Source organism: Manacus vitellinus, unplaced genomic scaffold (assembly GCF_001715985.3).
Source record: "Manacus vitellinus isolate BGI_N305 unplaced genomic scaffold, ASM171598v3 scaffold_49_pilon, whole genome shotgun sequence".
NCBI classification, from domain to species: domain Eukaryota; kingdom Metazoa; phylum Chordata; class Aves; order Passeriformes; family Pipridae; genus Manacus; species Manacus vitellinus.
Window position 1 is genome coordinate 5131826 of NW_021940603.1, and position 20367 is coordinate 5152192.

Below are 20367 nucleotides of genomic sequence, written 5' to 3' on the forward strand. Positions count from 1 at the left end.
AATCCATGGCTCCCCCTGGCCCCTAAACCTTGGGATAAAGCCAGGGTGCCATGGCCCTCACTGCTGCAGCCTGGTGAGTTTAGACCTTCTGTCCACTGCTTTTCTCAGAGGCATCAAGGAGGTCTTGGGTGGAAAAGGGTTGACTGCCATCAGAACAAAGTGCTGGCTTTTGCTGGATCTTGTAAGAAAAGTAAAGTGCTGATTTCACTCCGATCCCTGAATGGAACGAGTCCTTGACTTCCTCTCTGCTTCCCCTTCCCCCAGCATTCCAGTTTGGCTGCCAAACGGAAAAGCACATTATTCATAGTGACCAACAGAACACGCCAAGAAAGATTTCTTCAAGAGATTAGAAAAATAGCAGTGCAATTTTATGTGAGAAGTCACTTTGCTGAGGGGAGGATAATTCTGATATGGTACTTAAAAAAATATATTGGAGCCCCATTCCCACATGGAAGGGACTGATAACAGAGCAGAACGGACTGCAAGCTGCTGGGGCAGTCCAGCTTGGTGTAAGAAGTAGTCAAATATGAGTATTTGTATGTAGCACTAATACATATACTGGTAAGCCCTGCACAAAATAAAGTCCAAATGTAAACAACTAGCAAACACTTTATTGTGTGAAGGCTCAGAGAACACTGTCTGCTGTACATCTAAAATACTACTGTGGAAAGGCACAGCAAAATAATTAAAAATTCCTTCTCATAATGAATTCTTAAGCTCTGCCTCGTCCTCTGTGCTGCTCAGAGCCCTTCGCTCTGGCTCACACCACCAAGACTGATGATGCATCACAGGATTTAATAAGTTCATAGTAACATCTGTAAGGAAGGTACTTTATTAGGATTATTAGAACATAATTAACTTGAGAGAGACTGGGTATGAATTACCTAGAGCACCTTGGGAGAAGGCTTCATTAAATACATGCCATGACTTGGGCTTCCTAACTTCTTTGAAAAGAAGATTTTTTTTTTGTTTTATACCAATCTCAAGCTCTGCCTATAAGAAGGACAGAACCACTAAATTAACCTGCTAGATAACAATTATGTACAACACACAGACAGTACTGAGACAAAAATCAGGATTAAGGCCTTACTGGACTGCAATAATCTTTCCAAAGAGTTTATATCTGGCTCCAAACCTTGTGATTCCAATTCATCATCACTTTGGCGGAAAGTAAGGAGCCAATGACCAAAAGAGCAAAACCCCATCTAACCTACTGCTTTTATTTAAGCAGACTTCTCTCCCAAACGATTCTTGTCTCTTCCTTTTAACCAGCTGTCAAAAAAGCAGGAATCCAGCAAGGGTCTGTCAGCAGACATAGAAAATAACAGAGAGAGCTCCACCACACACTGCGAGTCAGGATCCAAGCACATACACACACAAAAAAAAATAAAAGGAAACAAAGTACAGTTATAAAGGGGAGAAGGTGATGGGAGCTTGCTGCAGGCTGCAGCCTGTCTTACCTCGCCGAGCTACGGGAGCGCTGCCCCTCGGCTGGGAGCAGCTCCAGCCTGGCAGCACCTCGGCACAGGCTGCAACTCCTCCCATCGCCGGGACACTGCGGCTGGAGACTCCTGCCGTGAGAAACACTGCGCTGGGAGATGCACGGACAAGGCAGAGTTTCGGGACTCACAGGAGATAAAATGTAAACTGAGAGAGGTTCCTCTTAACACTCAGCCTCAGCAGCCGGAGGAACAGGCGTCCTCCTGGCACTACAGTGCACGCTGTCAGAGGGACATACAGGATTAAACCGTGTTTCCCTGTACAGACACTTAATGACTACATTAATTAAAGTAAAGCAGAGAAGTTATCCTCAAGCAACACAGACTTTGGGGCAAGTGCAAGGCTGAGTCAACAGCACTGAGACACAGAGATAACTTTCTATTAGTAAAAAGTGTGTAATTAAAAGGCCCTGCATGTCCTTGACTGGCTTTTGCATTCAGCTCCCCCAAATCTGGGCTATGTGTCCTCAGCCAGGGCACTTGCAGACAGATCCATTTTCCCTCGGTTTCCAGTTTGTCTAAAATATTTCAAAAAAACCCCAAAGCACTCCATGCACTCAAACCAAGATCCACTAAACACAATGAGCCAATTAGAGCTTGTATCAGAAATGAGTATTTGATAACAAAGCGAGATCACAGAATCACAGAATGGTTCAGTTTGACAGGGACAGTGGGTCACCTGGTCCAACCTCCCTGCTCAACCAGGGTCAGCCCAGAGCATACAGCACAGGATTGCATCCAGATAGTTCTGGAATATCTCCAGTGAGGGAGACTCCACACCCTCTCTGGGCAGCCTGTTCCAGTGCACAGTTATTCACACAATAAAGAAGTGCTTCCTCATGTTCAGGTGGAACTTCTCGTGCATCAGGTTCTGCATGCTGTTTCTTGTCCTAGTGCTTGGCACCACCAAGCAGAGCCTGAATCCATCCTCTTGGCACCCTCCCTTCAGACACTTACATACACTGATGAGGTCCAGGTCAGTGTGGCACAAAGTGGGAGTCAGCTTGCCTACATGTGAATATAAGTCTCTTGCTTCAGGGACTCATTTCTGAAAGATTTAACCAGCAATTTTTATATAAATTACACCTCAATTAGAAACTTTCCAGAAAAAGAAAACAGGCAGATCTAAACAAAACCGAGACTTGCAGGGCCCAGCAAAGTGTTTGTTTAATCAGCTTAACATGTAGCATTGTTGAAGACAACTCAAAGCAAAATTCTTGGAAGGCCAGCAGCAGCCTCCGAGTGAAGCTGCTCCCTGCCGAGCGCTAACAAGAGCCGGTCCCCAGGAGATGATGAGCTCGCCAGCACGGCCAAGCTCCAGCTTAAGGAACCAGTCTGACCCACGCAGTGTGAAGGCTTCTAATTACTCCCTTTCCTGAAGACAACCTTCCTGAGATACAGAATAAAACACCCCAAATTCTAATTAAAAAAAACCCAATCTTGGCCTGCATCCCACATTATGTTGGAATTGAAGATTTGCATAATTAAGTTGATACCAAATGCTGTGACAGACAAGCTGCAGGAGCTTATTAGCCTCATCTTTAACAGAATTTCAAAAGAAGCAAGCTCCAAACCTCCAACAAGTATTAGCAAAGTGGTTCTCAGGGTCTAAGAAGCTCGGGTGTTATTGGGATTTGGGGCATGTTCTAGCAAACTTTGCACAGGAAAAGCCTCACATAAAATCAAGAGCCATAGTAAGGCACCACCAGGTTCTAATGTGGCATTACTTTGAGGACTTCAGGACTTCCCATTGTGATTTTTTCCTCCCAAGAACAGGACTGCTAAAAGGCTATTTATAAACAGGGGATGGAAGTTGCATCTACTGGTGGATCCCCCTTCATTCCCTCACAGCTTCTCCTCAGGCAGACAGGAGTACATTGCTCCCAGACCACCACCTCTCCAGGTAACTTCCTGGTCCTGTCCACAGCTAATCCAGGTCAGTAGTTCCAAGCCTCAAGGAGGTGAAACAAGCCCATCTCTCCTTAACAGCAATATGCTTCCTGCTTTAGGACAAACAGCTGCTGAAAGCAGGCAGACCCAGGTAGATATTGCTGTGTTAGTTACAGTCACACCACATTGGCAAGATTTTCTTTGCAGGCAAAACCTGTGAAAAGAAAGGTCAGATTGTGTTTGAGAAGACTGAAGGACCCAAAGTACCTGCCTGAACCTCACTGCCTTAGTGTGGAATAAGGGAGAAATATTATGCTGTCATACACCAGTTTGTGAATGTACTTCCCTAAAATAGCTGGGCTGTCCTTGAAAAACTTGGCTTAATTTCAAAGGTTGTAAAAACACAGACATTCACATTATCATATTTACATCTAAGTTCCTCAAAGCAAGGACTAATGCTGTGGCTTTCCACATACAGGATAAACACAATGTGGTCACAACCAAGATTCCATGTACTAACCTAATGAGAATAAATGAATAACTAAGATTAAAAACAAGAGGGTAAAAAAAATCCACCAGACTAAACATGATCCTAACAGCCTACCTGGACAGAAAGCATTAATTGTCCCTGGGGTTATAAGACCACAGCCATGGATTTTCAGAGCACACCTGCTACTGCACCTGAAGTGCAGAAGATGCCAAAGAAGCTAAAAATGCTTAAAAGTGCAGTGGTTTGAGAACTTGGAGCCTATCTTCTACCCTTTGGAATAGTATTTTCACTCTCTTCTGTCTATTATTCACCAGTTCCTAGCTAAAAGCTAATTTTTTCCATTGCTCTTCATTTATGATGCCATTATTACCTGAGCAGACTGAGTGTAAAATATTATTCCATACTGATAGTGTTCTATATCACGGCTGCCAGAAAAGTGCAGAGTGGTGCAGCTTCAGACATTACTCCCTCACCTGTGTTTCAGCTTGGAAAAGACTCACAGCTTAATCTGAATCCAGGCTTCCTAGAACTAGAGTTTATACTTGCTTCTTTGTGAAATCAGCTTCCCTGGAGGAATACAATTCCCAGCTTCATCCAAGAACTCAATGAGTATCAAATCCTTCAAGAGAACAAGCAACTGGGATCTCTCTTCAGAGAGCACCCAGCACTAAATCATGCAGTCTGGGGCTTGGGAGGAATTCCTACAGCAGGCTTGTTTCCCAGCTGAGGCTGGGACACAAACAGCAGTGGTGTTGGTCAACGTGCTGTTGTTATAGCACCATTCACGGGAAACAGTGTTGTGCAGCATCAGCAGGAGAGAAGCACCTGTGGTGAGCACACACATAACAGGGATCTTACAAAGGCTCAGTGCTAAAGAATGCAGAGGGTAACTTTGTTTAGTGTATTGGGTGCTGCCCGTGCCCTGTGAGTGTCACAAGGGCACCGACCAGCTGCTCACTGCTGACTGATGGACCTGGGGAACCACCTGCAGTGTCAGTGTGATTCTGCCCAGTGCAGCACTTGACGTTAACAGCCTCTACACAACTGAAAAATCATAGTTCATTATTAAAATGCTTCACTCAGAAAACATGAAACATGCACAGGAGATGCCCTGTTTTCAGGAGTTTGGGAAATACTCATTTTGGGAGGGCTAAATCCCTCACTGATTTCCACAATACATGTTTCCTTATGAAGGCATTAACTAGTGAGCCCAAGTCCTGTTATATATAATTGCAGACCAACTATTGGAACTACAGAGCTCAAGGCACCAGGATTTCAGCCTAGACAGCATTGTTAGTATTTTTCTGTTAATTTTTTAAAATCCACTCCAAGTTCAGGATTCAGACTCTCACTACATGCTAAATCTCACAGGTTACCCAACTCTGCAACACTTTTCCAAAGATGTGGTTACAGTAGCTAGAAGGCGAAATAAATAAGTAGGTAATAAATAATAAACATAACAAATATATTTATCACTGCTAACTAATCCACATACCGTGGAAGTCTCAAAGTTTTTTTCAGCTTGTAAGGAACATATTTAAAAAATAAAATCTGACATTATAATTTAAGAAGGTGCCCCATGAACTAGATTGAAAAGTCATGATTTTCAGACTAAATTACAGATCTAACAGTGTTTTGCTTCATCACCTGATGCCTTCTAGGTTAACTCTCAGTCCTCATTTACCTCACCCTTAGACATGTCATACTACATGGGAAGAGAAGTTCCTTTTCCTGCCCCATCCATGCTATTCCAAAACACATTCTTAAAAGTTTCGAGACACAAACTGCAGGAGCAAGTTGTTAAAGATGCTACTGGGGGCTTAAGAAAGCTTTAGTCAGGGCAAGGAAAGAAAAGGGGGGAAAGAAGAAGGGGGGACTGAAACTGGTAAGGAGGAAGGAGAAGAAAAAAAAGGGAAAGGGAGAGAAAGAAAAGGGAAAAGAAAGCCCACCTCACCTCTAACCATGAAGAACAAAGCACAGCTAAGGAGTTCAACTGAGCTAGAAAGGTTCAGGCCAGTTTTGGACATGCAGAGGCCACAAGTAGTTCCAGTTTTTGCTACTTTTGAAAAAATGGGAACCCCAAGTCTGTGAAAGCTTATCCCCAAAACTATGCCTCATGAAAGGCTCTATTACCATATATATATACATATAAATGCCACTGATCAGGTATTATACAATTTGATTACAATACATGTGAATAAAAATACTTCAGTCATCCAGCATAATTAATGCAATGCTTCTGTTTTCACAGGTGCAGGAATAGATCTGACATCAGTTGCCCATTCTCAGTGAGCAGCAGTAAGGAGAACAGACTGTATTGCCCTGAAAGCTTTAGGGTCAACAGGGCAAAGTTGTCTTTAGGAAAGGGGGCGAGGAGAGACACTGGAGCAGCTAAGCATCCCAGACTTGGGTCTGCTTAGCATTCATTTGTGCTGTAGCCAATGGGGAAATGGTATGGATTAATTCTAGGAGACACAAGGAGCAAATCAAAGCTGTAAAGGTACCTCTGACATGGAAAAGAGCAAGAACTCCATCAGGGATCCATAGGATCATCTTATTTATTATGGTGGTAAATGAAGAGTACTCTCAATCCTTTTAAACAAACTTGTCTACAAGGAAAGTGCATGCCTACATATCTTTAAACAGCTATGAACTCCAAAATCTACTTTTTAAAAATTCTGAAGAATTAAACTCCATGTTTATTAAGTGTTGTTACCGCATTTAACTGCACATTAATGCAAACTTATTAATAATTACAGTCACACATGTAACTACAATCCTACTAATGAAATTTTAATAAAATTACAAAGAAGTTTTAAGTGGAAACTAAGGAAGGAAATGAAATTAGACAAGGCATAGCAGAGTTCTCCTATGCATTGTAAATTAAATCCCACTAACGTACAAGTACATAAACATCAAACTCACCTTAAGCAGAGTCCTAGTAATGTCTTGTTCTCTCTGACTGGAGTTTTCATATTGTCCATCTTTCAGTCCTCAGCATCACAATCTCATTGTTCAATGGTAAAAGAGCACATTTCTAGAAAGTGACTTCAGCACAAGTCTCTCCCTGAATAGTGTCTTCAAAATTCTATTACAATGGAAACTATACTCTTAGTATTTGTTATTGAAGACAGCCATCACCACCTGCTGTTCTTCTGGCAAACACTCCTGCCCACATAGCTTGTAAAAAAACCACCCTTAAACATGTAATTATACAGTCATTCCTGTGACATTCAGGCTCAGCACTTCCAAAAGCCACCAGAAGGAAGGTCCAGCTGATGCACAGCAGAAGTACAATGGCAATGCAAAGGACAAAGTCCTCCTGTCCTAAATCACAACAGTAACGTCTCTAAAAGTTTCACAGGGAAAAGGACTTGAACACCCGTTTCTCCCTGAAAAGCACATGGGAAAACATGAACATGCAATATCACAACATTCATGCTATTGAAGGATATGCATAAAAAGAAAACCTTCATACCGTACATGGAAGAGTGAGTTACATTTTAAGGAAGACATTTCTGATGGCCCAGCTGATTTTTTGGGGGGCTAAATTCTTGATGGACAAGGGTAGGAAGGTCCTTCAGCCACCTCCCCCCTCTGATGACTCAAAAACTACTGTGTGTGTGTGTGTGTGTTGGGAGTGTGCAGTAAACTTAAGCTTCATAAAAAAAGCTTCTGAATAGTTGAGCTAAGACATCACCTTAATTCCAGTCCCCATCTTCAGAACAAATATCCGACTCCTGAACCATACCCAGGATTTGTATCTCAACAGGCTGGAGAAGGTGAAATTGTAAACACATGAAAAACACCCTCCAGTCCCATTGGTACATTGCACCAGCCCCACGCACTTGTTTAATACAGCTCATCAAGAAGTGCTCTGGCAGATCCATGATGTTCTACAACCAAGGTTTTCTTCTTGTTCTTTTCTTCAATTCCAGCTCTACATATTGGAAAGCCCATCCCAGTGACATTTTTCAAGATCTGTGGATGAAAGTAATGTGAACCAAGACAAAAAATATTGTTTTAAATTAAATCAGAAAAATAGCTACGCCTGGAAAACCATGTAATATGTGCATTGGAATGTCAGAAATATGGTTTAATAAAAACTGCAGTACAATGCAGACTTGAAAATTTCTAACTACAAGAAAAATGATGCCACTAAACTCCTAATTTTAATCTATTTTTGCAGCACACTGTCAAGAAGAAAAAAAGTTCCAGGGTAAGAACTAAAAATTTCATTGCAGTAACAATTTTTTATTGCATGTTTAAAATGCGTTTTTAAAAACAAATAGTGCACGCTGGCTTCACTTTAATCTCCTGAAATATGCACTTATGATGGGAAGCCCTGGGGCTACAGATCCATCTATGATGTTTATTAACAAAATATAATCCCAGTACATTTCCCCAGGGGACAGTATTTAGTTCCAAAAGATTGTCAACCCTGTACTCTAACACACTTGAATTAGTTGTTTGTGTACACTAAATCCATTTATTTTAAATTTATTTTGTCTACATTTAGTGAAATAAAAACATCGCCCTGTACAATCCACCATCAGCAGTGAGTACAACAGCAAAAATTATTATACAGTTTATACACACTAAAATCTTGTCCTTTTTCCTATAAAGAAACCAGAACAAACCTAATCAATATAGAGTTTAATTCAGAAGAACTCAAATTACAGAAGGGAAAGCCAAAATTATTATGGTCTTTTCTGAGCCCCCAGAAGTTCCTGATTCATGTTGTTGGAACAGTGATTGCAGCTGGAAGAGTGAAACATGCTCAAGTTGTCTTCTCGGGTCTTCAAAAGATTACCAAGTATTTAAATTAAACATGTCTAGTTAAAGAAACATTTGAAGCAGAGCAATATAAGTGGGAATTTTGCCTCGCCACTTGTGGTTTCTTTTAAACCCAACTTATACAATGCGCGAAGTGCTAAGCAACACTACAGAAACACATTTACATCAACACTGAAGATCTGGGGAAATGAAATTCCAACAATTTTATTTTTTTTAAATGAGCTGTATTTTCTAAATTTGTTTTTATTTCTCTGTTTTCATACAGTATTGAAAACAAACGCGGCACATTCACATTTTCCCGAAGAATTGTAAGGATGATCTCTACAGGGATAACGTTGAAAAGCCTGAAGCTCAATCAATTCAGGTTGAAAACTCTCAAAAGGAGTAAAAGGCTTGATCCGAATGGTCTAGAACATGTACTGTAATTTCATAGAAGAGATGGTCGTCTTAATATTAATGATTTAAAAGAACTTCCCAGTTCATGCGAAGAGTATAGTCCAAGAATAAATCAAATTTTCTGAACGCATTTTATGCTACGTAAGTGTATACTTTGCGATCCTCAGGTGTTCGTGCCAAATATTCTCTCTCAATAAGTCCTTCAATACGTTTTTTAATAACAACTGGACTTGGTAAGAATCGGGCCTTCAGCTGCTGAGTTACCTAAAACGTAAAATAAAAGCCAATAATGTAAGATCACAGCGCAAGTAAGATCTTTAAGTATTTTAACAGACCACAATAATCAGAAAAGAGTATATGAAGACAGAGATGGCTACAACTATGAAGCATAAGAGGAAGTCTGCAGACTTCTGACAGTCCCCCAAGTTGCTTGCTCATGTTTGGGTATGATTCAAAGCTCTACAGAGGCGTGGTCACAAACTGAGAATCCTGAAGTTACTGAAAATTACTACAGTCCTGAAGCTGTCTGAACTTAGGAGTTACAAGCAGAAGGATTATTTCTCTCTCTGCTAAGAGCTCAAATCTCTCAAAACTGAACCCAAAAGGCAGTAAAAAGATCAAAGCAGAAAATAATCATGTTAAGCGCAGTGTTTTTTGTCGTCAACTGCTTTTCAAGGGATTTAAAATCATAATAGCACTAAAAGGAGGAAGGGAGATCAGATATACCCATAAGTACATCCCAAAGTGAAGGGTAAGGATTTAGACGTCTTCAGAAAGACAGGGAGAAAGAAAAAGGATAGGTTAACTATAGCATCTCTCAAAGGCCTTTCAGAATCACGTCAGTAAGAGCTGTGTAACTTCAATGAGTTCATAGGAAAAGCAAAAAGAATTCCTGAGTCCATATCCAAACTGTGTACAATCATACCTCTGCTACTAGCACGTTGTGTTGCATCTTCTTTCTAGATTTCATTATCCGAACTATAGCAGCTTCTATCTCATGTTTTCTGTCATCATCTACTTTCTGCCTTGTTTCTTTCCTTTCTGGATCAGATTCTCCTTGTTTGGCAGCAACTTAAAGAAAAGAAAGAGAATGTAAATTATGCTAGCAAAATTAAGATTTATTTCATTGTGTGTTAGCTTCACTGTTTATTTCATCTAGACATCAAGTTATATTTTCCTGAGTTTTGACATTCTTAAAGTTGATTTTTTTTTTTTTATGAAAAGCAGCCACAAGAACATATTAACAGTTTCTGGCATATTTTGATAGCAAGTGACAAGATAACAATCTGTTATTTAATTACTAGTATGTTAAAATTTGAACAGTACTCAAATGTTCTTACAGGCACAGGCACCACCAACCCCCATACCCTCACGCTCACATTAAATATTTTTCTCTTTAATATAGCAAATAATCAATTGAAGTAGAAAAAGGGTTGAAAATTTACTTCACAAACTAGTAAACACTTTAAAAGTTCATCAGTCAGAAGAAATAGTCCAACTTTATCCTCTCCAACTCAACTATATTATTTGTATTCTGTTCTCTTCTATTTATGTTTTATTTCTGCCCTTAGGCTGAGCTTTTCTTTGCCCTTCACCCAAGCATCATTACAACCAAGCCCTCCTCCTGCACTGATACACCATTTTCCCCCTGCCCTTCTTCACTTAAAAGTCCCAACTATTTATCAGCTTTAAAGAGATACACACAAGAACTTTTCTGTCTTATGTCAGAAAGATAAACCCACAATTACCTAGTTTGCTCTAAAATCATCTTGAACCCAAACCATATTCCCCATTCACAGACATTTGTGGAGTGGAAATGAAAAGGCAGAATTCTGCTAAAGCTCAGAGAGTTGTCACACAATCTACTTTAATTTGGCTGCTGTGCTCCTGCTCACCAGGAAAAGCCTCCAGAGGTGATAAATGTGTTGCCAGTGTAGTGCTCTGCATGCATGTGAAGGGGGTCAGGACACCACTCACACAGAGGGGTATGTGCAGGGTCAGCTATGTAGGCACTACTGGGTTTTTACCTGCTGCACAGAAGCCCAGCAAGTTCTATTATGTGTAACAAACAGCATGTGAATTACCAATGTTGCACTTAAAACACTCACTTTCACAGTAGTACAGCAACTTATGAGGCAATTTTCCTATTTCTGAATCAATCAGTAGCATAATTTTTATTTTATTATTTGATTTGAATTATTTTTCTTTCAATATTTTCTTTAAGAGATAGTTACAAAGTTTTTAAAGTAAAAGGCTTAACTGACTTCCATACTTTTCTTGGTATTAGAGTTTTCATTTTGATGCAACTAATCATCATCTAAAAACCCCCTGTGTTTCTCTCTTCCTTTTACTTCTATGGACATCAATCCTGCAAAAGATAATTTGAAATTTTAAGGCAGTTTTGAGACTGCAAGAGAGTAGAACATAAAGCTCACTTACCCGTCTGAATCTTGACCCTGTGTAGCTTAGATGTGAACTGATCATTCACTGTAAATATATGACCATTTTCTATTTCTTTTGATTTAGGTTCTTTTGTGAGAACACGTTGTGTTGGTTTGCCACATGCAAGGGACTGTAGGGCTCTAACCAGCTCTCTTTCGGGGATATCAGTTTCTTGCTGAATTTCCTAAAGAAAAATACATTAATTAGCTTGTGGCTACCACAGAAGTATCATGTTTTGCAAACAACATCAGGGATTGCTTAAATGTCCACCTTCAAGCGTGCAAAATAATACTGTGACAGTTGTGGGGCTTGAAAGGTTAGAACTCATTCAGCAGCAAAGTCTCAGTGTGTACTGTGCAAAACGATCCACCTGCCTCAATGCAGAGACAGTGAATTTTGTCAAATGAAGAGTCACCATAAGCTGAAGGAAGAATAATGAATAACCAGCTGTTTCATTTCCCTGTGATTTTTGAGAAGGCTGAAAGGATTTGTTAACTGTTCCCAGGGTTTGCTGAACAGGGTGAAACCTTCTAACTAACTAGTGAAGGAAAACATCCATGATGTTCTTGACAATTCCCGACCAAGAGCTGCATAAATGCTTTTGCATTCAGCCACTTGAAAATAAGATCTCTACAAATGGAAGCAAACCATGCCTAGTTTCACCATAACACAGAAATACTCTACATTCATTATACCTCCTTTCTGAATAACCTCAAATAATTTATTTACAGCCCAGATGCCCTTGGCCATGACTTCTCCAGGTGAAATACAAAAACCCCCATCACAGTGCAGCAAAATGAATGCTGAAGAAGACTGTTTGTAAAAAGATGTACATAACTTGGTGCACCTCTGTCAGTGTTCTTAAAAGCAGCAGTAACAAGTCCAAGTGAAGAACTGTAAAGAACTATAAACAACTTGTTAAAAGTTCTTTAAACAGCGACCAGAAAAATCAAACTAAGTTCTATCAAATAATGTTATTTCTTGAGTGTACTCAAGTTGTTTTTAAAATCAACCAAGGAAAAAAATGCTACTTTTCTGTTGTCATTCACCACTGACAATATGCAATAAAAATAATTTGGATCTGCTGGCCTAGACTTGGACTGTATCATGAATTACAGAGCACCTCATACACAACATCTCACCACCAGGTCTCTGTGATGCTGAGGCTCAGACACAACGTGCATTACTTTTCAACTAGACCCAACACTATATGTACAGTGATGACTTTACATGAAACCGGTTTTGACATGAGTTCAAAATAACTGGAATGAAATAAAATAAAATTACTAAGGTCAAAATTAAAAAAATTCAGGAATTTTGGTACCTCCTGTTTATGGATGATTGGGAAATAATAAAGGGTTCTTAAGAGTACACTTAGCATAAAGCATTCAGGAATATTTATACCACTTGAAATAAGTGATGTATATCCACATATCTTAACTATTTGCTAGTATGAAAATGCCTTTTCCCAAGCTGCTCACAGGAAGTTACTATTTGTTCCTTTGTTGCTTTATTTAAAACACTGTTGTCACTTTCACACATTTTTTTTCAGATTCAGTATGAAGCAGTATTAAGAAACCCCAAAAAACTATAATCCTTTACATGGTAACAACAAAAAGTCTTACTGAAATGGGTGGATCAGCATAAAATTTAACAAACCAAGGGAATGTGACAGATTTTAGGACTTAGATAAATGTAAAAGCCTTAAGGCCACAAACCAAACCCAGCTTTTTAGTGATGTAAAGCCTGTGACAAACAGGTTTCCAAACTTTGATTTCTGATCAACAGTTAAAATTAATCCTTTCAAAACTAAATCACTTCTACAAGGGAATATATATACTCTTCTTTTGGTGAAAGTGAATTAAAGAGCCAAAAGGGACCTTCTGAGGGGTTTTGATGCTGGCCATCCTTATATAGACCACTGTGTATTTCTGTTGTTGTACTTCACTCTCCAGCATTTCAACTCAGCCACTAACATGCAAACCATTTGGGTTTCAGAATTTATAACCCAGCATTAAAGTAAGAACCATGAAGAATTGCACTGCAATATGCTGCCTCAAAAGGAGCCAAAAAGTTGAAGTTGGATAAAAAAAAAAAAAGTAGCTATGAATGTAAATGGGGATAACAGATGTTCCTGTGCTCTCTCTTTCCTTCAGTCTGTAGCATAACGTTTTTCTAAACATATTTTTAAACAGATACGTGATGTAACAGTGAAAAATGCATACTTCTTCCCCATCTCCAAAAATGACTTCTTTTAAAGGCCACATTAGATTTGTGCACAGGAGCAGTACTGATTACTGATTACACAATCAGTGCTAAAAATATTACCAAGTGAGCTCTATTGGGAGGCTACCAAAGAAATCCCTCTAGGTATGGAATTGCCTCTGTCCAGTTCTACACAAGAAAAAAGGTTATTAGAAGGAAAATGTGCAGAAGGAAATCAGAAGGAAAAGCATTATGTAATTTTGTTGAAATAATAAAAAGTATTTTTAGAGTTTTATTTACAGGCTTCAACTTGTATCTCTTCCAAAGCAGACATTAGCAAAAGGGGAAACAGATAATCCAGTTTCAAGTACTAATCTCTAATTTTTGTGGAATTATTCAACAACCTAACTTCTACTACAGCCACATTGGTATATCTTGTTTGTTAAACATAAAGAACCAACCTTATTTTTGATATCATTACAAAAAAATGTGCATTTCACCATTTAAAATACCGAGCTGTAACTTAAACTAACAGAAAAATATATTGAGTATTATATGAGATTTGATTAGAAAAAAATGGATTCTTTGAAATAATTAGCATTCTTTCAAGGCTTGCATGAAGATCCTTCCTTTTCCATTTTAGTAGCATTAACTTAGACCCATAGGGTCACCAGCTATTTTGCATATACAAATAAAATGTTGCTCAATAGGAGTACAATAAATTCATACTTTTTTTGTGAAGGAATTTCTCTATGCAATAATCTTTTAAGTTTCCATAGCAATTGATGCATAATTTTTGCATCATCATTATCCCATTTTTCTCTCAATCACATGCCTTAATGGCTGTTAGGATTACTGTGAGGATCTTATCAAGTTTGCAATTAATAATCACACTGAATGCAAAATAAACCATCAAAGTGTGTTCAACTGTGAAGGCAACTTCAAATTAATCTGTTCAGCTGTGAATCTGCAGAAACACTTGTATATCAGACAGTTTTAGGCTTACACAAGCACACACCACAAGTCAGATCACATGGTGCATAGCAGTGAAAGCACCAGTTTGACATGACAGAGAAGTAATGGTTGCCCAGCACTCAGCACTTAATCACGGTATTCAATTATCAATGAACAAGATAAAATTCATTCTCTTCTTAAGTTTTCATAAGCTTTCCTGGCTGGAGTTAAAGACAACTCCTACACACTTCACCAAAGAAACAAACCAAACAAATATGCCTCCCTAATGTTTTAGTTACAGTGGGACACAAAGTAAGAGCTTAAGAACTCCCAAACCAGAAATAAACAAAACACACACAACTTAAAAGCAGGTGGACATATTTCTCTATCATCTGGTCTTAATAAAATAAACTATAACTTAGAGCATGTATTAAAATTTTTTCACTGCTCTACCAAGTATTATTTATTCATATATGGGTGAGGCTCTCCTACTCATAAAGCCTACAATTTGATGGAGTAAGGCAGCCTTCAGCTCAATTTCAAAACCAGCTTCAAGGGAAAAAAAAAGAGCTGTTAAGTCCCCCTCCTTGTTTTTGCTCCCTCATATATTCTGTAGAGAAAGTACTCAAAGCTATAATGCTCCTGAAGTAGATTTCACAACACACAGGACTTTGTGCTCTAAAATGATGGTTTTCTTAATTTATGAGTAGTTTCTTAAGAGTCTCTTATCAAATCCTCCCTTCCTTAATCCCATCTGAGACTTTCAAAGAAACTTTCTTTATTAAGAGGCTAGAAGTATGCCAAATAAGCTGAAAACAAAATCCAAACAAAAGGCAAATGATTACTATGCACTGCACAGCCAAAGTAGATGAGAAAACCTGGAAATCCACTCTGTTTCAAACTGCACCCATGCTGCTTTTCAAGGCTGCCAGTGCTCTCTTCAAGGGAATATAATGCTTGAAGTGAAACCATTAATTGACATTACCAATACAATGCTCAGATCTCATAGCACAGGATCCTCCTCTGCTTCTAAAGCCACCTTCATCATCCTCCATTAGCTGACACCTCAACCTTTCCCAGCAACACCCTTTTAGTCTCCTTGTTAAGAATCCATCTGGACCTTCTTCATTGTCCTTTCTGGCTAACCAGCTCAGAGAAGGGCTGAAAGTTCTTTGAACCACCCAGCCTGCCAGTTTAAGCACTTTGGTATTTAAGAAGCCAGGATACAAATCCTTCTCCACCCTTTGGCCTCTAAATGCAGTTTATCGAAGATAAAATGAGGAAATGGAGCCACCTGCTGCATTCCAACTTCAGCTTTTCTACAGCTTGATGGCCTAGAAATGACCACACTCACAACCCTCAAACACTTCTGAAAACTTGTGTTCCCAAATGGGTGCACTGCTAACGATCTGCTTCCTGCATTTATTGGCCTGATCCATACTCAAATAGAATGAGAGGCATCTGATCTTCAACAGTGTATTCCAGAGAACAAGAAAGTGCCTAAAACAGTCATTTAAAATGAGGTAAGACAACCACAACACTTACCTCAAATGTGTATTTTTCTCTGTTGTTAAAGAGCATTAATATTGTCATCTGGAAAGTGGAGACTTGCAATATGTGCTTCCGTGTATTTGAGCCAGTTACTTGGGCACCTCCTACGCCAACTTCTGAGCCATCTTCCTATTTTAAAATTCCAAAACTACTATTAGATTATTCTCCACTGAAAAACATTTTACCTTGATAAGATGAAAGTTACATGATGAAAAATTTATCCAGGAGATCAGTCTACACAAGAAATAGAACAGCATATGCCCAGGGGCATAAGCAGAATGTTCCTCCAGTAGCTGTCTTAGAACATCAGGGGGATTTAAGTTGGAGGCACCTCCTTAGGTCCTGTGGTCCAGCCATTACTCCAAGCCAGGCCATGTAGAGCCCTCAGTCACATAACTGAGCGTTGCCAAGGACAGAGTCTCTACCACCTCTCTGGCCTCTGTTTCAATACTTGCCCACCTCCAAGTTTTTTTACTCTTATCTTCAAAATTATCAAAATATTTATCTTACAGTAACACAATTTTAACATTCTCACAAATGTGCATTATTAATACTTTGTTATAAGAATTTTGTTTTTGTTTTGCACTGCCTTCTGCATTGCCAAACGTCATGCCACTGCTACCTCTAGCTTAGCACTTCAGAACTGCTATGAATCACTAGAAAATTATTTTCTTGCATACATACAAATTAAGCATTGTATTTCAAAAAACTCTGCTCAGATTCTTGTTTTTGAAAAAATGATGCCTACATTGCTAGCACTCTGCATATGAAAAGCAGGCTAAACTTGGCTTAACAAAAATAACTCTATAAAGAAACAAGTTTCTTTTCACTTTTGAGTCATTTACAGTCAAAAACCTCCAAACACTCAAACCACTGAGGTCCCTTCAAGACCAAATTTACTATTTTTCTACAAGATAAAAGGTGATCCTGAGTGATGCCTTCAAATGAGATTCAGAGAGGAAAAAGAAAAAGTTAAACCAAAACTGCTACAAAGGAAGAATCAGACCATAAGGCTGACAGAAGGCATCTTGTTAATGGGTAAGTTCTTATTTTACAAAATTCTGAAGTTATTAAAAATGTGCATTTGCTTACATAGATACAATATTTACACAACCTTGATACCTTACCTTTTTGACAGGCCCATAGAAAGTGGCATTGAGATCTGCAGAACCCATGTGATGCTGGAGTGTCAGCTGTCGCCCACTATGTTTGGCTAAATAAAATCTGTAATATAATTGAAAACAATACGTAGTTCACATTTGGTACTGAAAGCTTTAAAAAGTTATACAGACTTTTCATATCCATTAAAGACACTCTTAAGAAATTTCTTTTTGTTTTTTTTTTTTCAAAACATTAACTCTTGTTAGAATTTTACTTAAAATCTCCCAAAAACTTGAGCATCATAATGTGACTGTTGTATTCTCCAATTTTCACATGAACTGAAGAAAAGAGAATGCCAGCATGTTGCCAGCATACTGCCAACAGTACAACATATCTGTGAAGTTAAATCTAGAAGGTTTCTTCTTAAAACCTCTACCTAAAAATCTGTTTTAACACATACCTTCTAAATATTTCAAAAGCGTGTCTGGGAGCTGGAGGGATGTTACACTTTGGTGTGGCTGACTGGGTAGGCCAGTAACCTGTTGTGAGGACACGCACTGTAAGATCAACACCACCTAATGAGACCTAAGGACAATTGGAAGAAAACATACACCATTTTAAAATAGGACCACATTTCCTCACTTTTTGTTTTGGCACAGAATTTTCATAGACTATGAAAGAATTAGACATATATCTAGAAACATTATTTTTAGGAAGTCAGACAAATAAATTAATTCATCATTGTAAGAGTAGATGGTACAGCAAAATTCCTCCACATCATTCCCCTCTGGCAGTTAAGAGCACATAGAATTCAACAAAATAAATTCTTAAGCGACAAGAAAATATCTGTGATCATAAACAGAACTCATGGTATGTGTAACAAATCTCTCTGAATAGCTTTTGGATGACATGCAATAAAGCCAGGTTGCATGAAATGTGGCAGTTTCAAAGTAATTCTTTCTAAACTTACTCTGTGGAAGTAGAGAGTAAGTACTGGATATCTGGTGTTAAATCACACTTCTGGACTGCAATACAAACAGTTACTCACTTCTACACACACCACCTATCCTCTTTCCCTAAAGATAGCTATTACTATAAATATTCAGCACTGGTGAGCAAACATTCCACAAGTGAAGTGCTTTATTTTACCTATAAACTAGATGCATTAGCAGGTGATAAAGACCCAGCTACCAGAGAGGCATAACCCTCACTAGGTATCTCAACTAAGTTGAGCATTATTTAAACTGTCTATTTTCAGCTCTAGGAGGTATAACCAATATCTTCAAAGAACACACATTAAGGACAAGAAAAAACAGAGCATACAATATCCAACTTATATAAACTTACTACACAGAAACAGAGCACATTATATTTTAGAAGGTCAAAACCTGAACTCAGAAACTTCTATCCAACAGCAGAGAAGCATTTCCATGCACTATGGAAGAGTTTTTGTACTGTGCATGTTGAATGCCTGTGTGCATCAACCACCTTGTGCCCAGGAAACTTCTAAAAAACCTAAACAAATCAATGACAGACTACTCCTACAGAAACCCCTGGGACTGAAAGGAACAATTTGCAGAAGTATGTAAAGATCCAGCTAAGGGTTCTTCTGTAGCCAACACCACTGCCATCCTTCTAATTTCATATCACCAATGTTATGAGGCTCATAAGAGAAGTTCAAACAGCCATTTAGACACAGAAAACTAGTTAATTTGTCAATTATCTAATTAAAAAAAAAAAAGAAGGAGCCTCAACAGCTTTCTTCTAGCCAAAGCACAGGGAAAGGCCATCAGTGCAGACAGGATACAGAAAATATATTTATCTGGAACTGAAGCATCTTAGGTGAGATGGCAACTGTTTCCCAAACTCTTTTGGCCTTAGCCAGACTGGAACACAGCAATAATTTAGAATGCCTCACATCATACATTGTACAGAGCACTGAAAAAGTTTTGGAAGCACTTTATTTTACAACATGTCTTTTCAGCATAAAAATGGTACAAACTAGTAGAAAGTGCCCTGAAGGGATCTGATCTTTACAGGACTCCAAGAAATGTTTCAGGATCACAGTTGTAGAAATTACTCATAGTCTATGAGCCTGGACCTTCCCTAATGCTGAGCTTTCCACTTACTGCTGGCAAACCAATCATCTACACAGAATTTGGCACTGCTTGTATCTCAGGAAATAGGATCCAGCAGGAAACTTTGCAGGTAGGATTATTTAGAGAAAAGCAGCTGCCTGACTCCTCTAGGAGATGCCGTACACATTCAAGGTACACAAATTGTTTAAAAAGAAATAGAACAGACTATTCCATATAAAACACAGTATCAACAGCAAGTTAACAGTAACACAACCCCTCCCAATCATCCTGTTTCTATTTCCTCTCAAATATTATTGACCTACAAAGAAATATATATGCTTCTGTCATAAATAAGTACTCCAGAAATTTCATTAAAAGGCCATGATTAGGTTGACCAAAAGGCAACCATCACATCAACTCCTGGTCTCTTGCCAAGAAAAAGATGAAGTTTCAAGTAAGGCCTAGCAGGACATCTGTTAACATTTTAAATTCATCTTATTAGCTGTATGCAGCTAAAAAGAAGATACAGATATCATTTATTAACTCAATCTAAGACTGTCATGTAAAGTACATAAATCTTTAACACAACCCCCACCCCATGTCCGAGTCTGGCATGCTACCTAAAAAATGGGAATGCTCTTACAATTTTTTCTTCAAATTTGTATTTCAAGCATTCTAGAAGGAAAACATGACTAACCTCTAAAGAAAAAAAAAAAGCAGCAGTAAGACTTCCTGTCCACAAACACTTTTATAACTATTGAAATCCTCTACAACCTTTTCTGAAGCCACTTTGAGAACATGCTGTGCCCTCACTCAGGATGATTCACAGTATGCTGATGAAGAAGATTTCCATTGAGGGCTTCAGGAAGGCAAAGATTTCATATCACCTTGCACAGCCAGGGACATTGGACAGAGTACAGCCACAAACATATTCCTGGCATTCACTTCTGAAACTGATTCAAAC

The 20367-nt window shown here is 38.7% G+C and overlaps 1 protein-coding gene across 2 annotated transcripts in view; it reads right to left on the reverse strand.

The window, feature by feature from the left end:
- Positions 1-8853: 8853 nt before the first annotated feature.
- The window catches only part of CUL3 (cullin 3), a 58082-nt gene continuing 46568 nt past the window's right edge, over positions 8854-20367 (reverse strand). For both annotated transcript variants that reach the window (XM_018080009.2, XM_018080010.3), the window contains exons 11-16: positions 17786-17910; positions 17352-17448; positions 16219-16353; positions 11512-11698; positions 9998-10143; positions 8854-9336 (exon numbers count right to left, since the gene is read on the reverse strand). In XM_018080009.2, the coding sequence (XP_017935498.2) occupies positions 9205-9336; positions 9998-10143; positions 11512-11698; positions 16219-16353; positions 17352-17448; positions 17786-17910 (822 nt within the window). In that variant the 3' untranslated portion in view covers positions 8854-9204. The remainder of the gene's footprint in view (positions 9337-9997; positions 10144-11511; positions 11699-16218; positions 16354-17351; positions 17449-17785; positions 17911-20367) is intronic.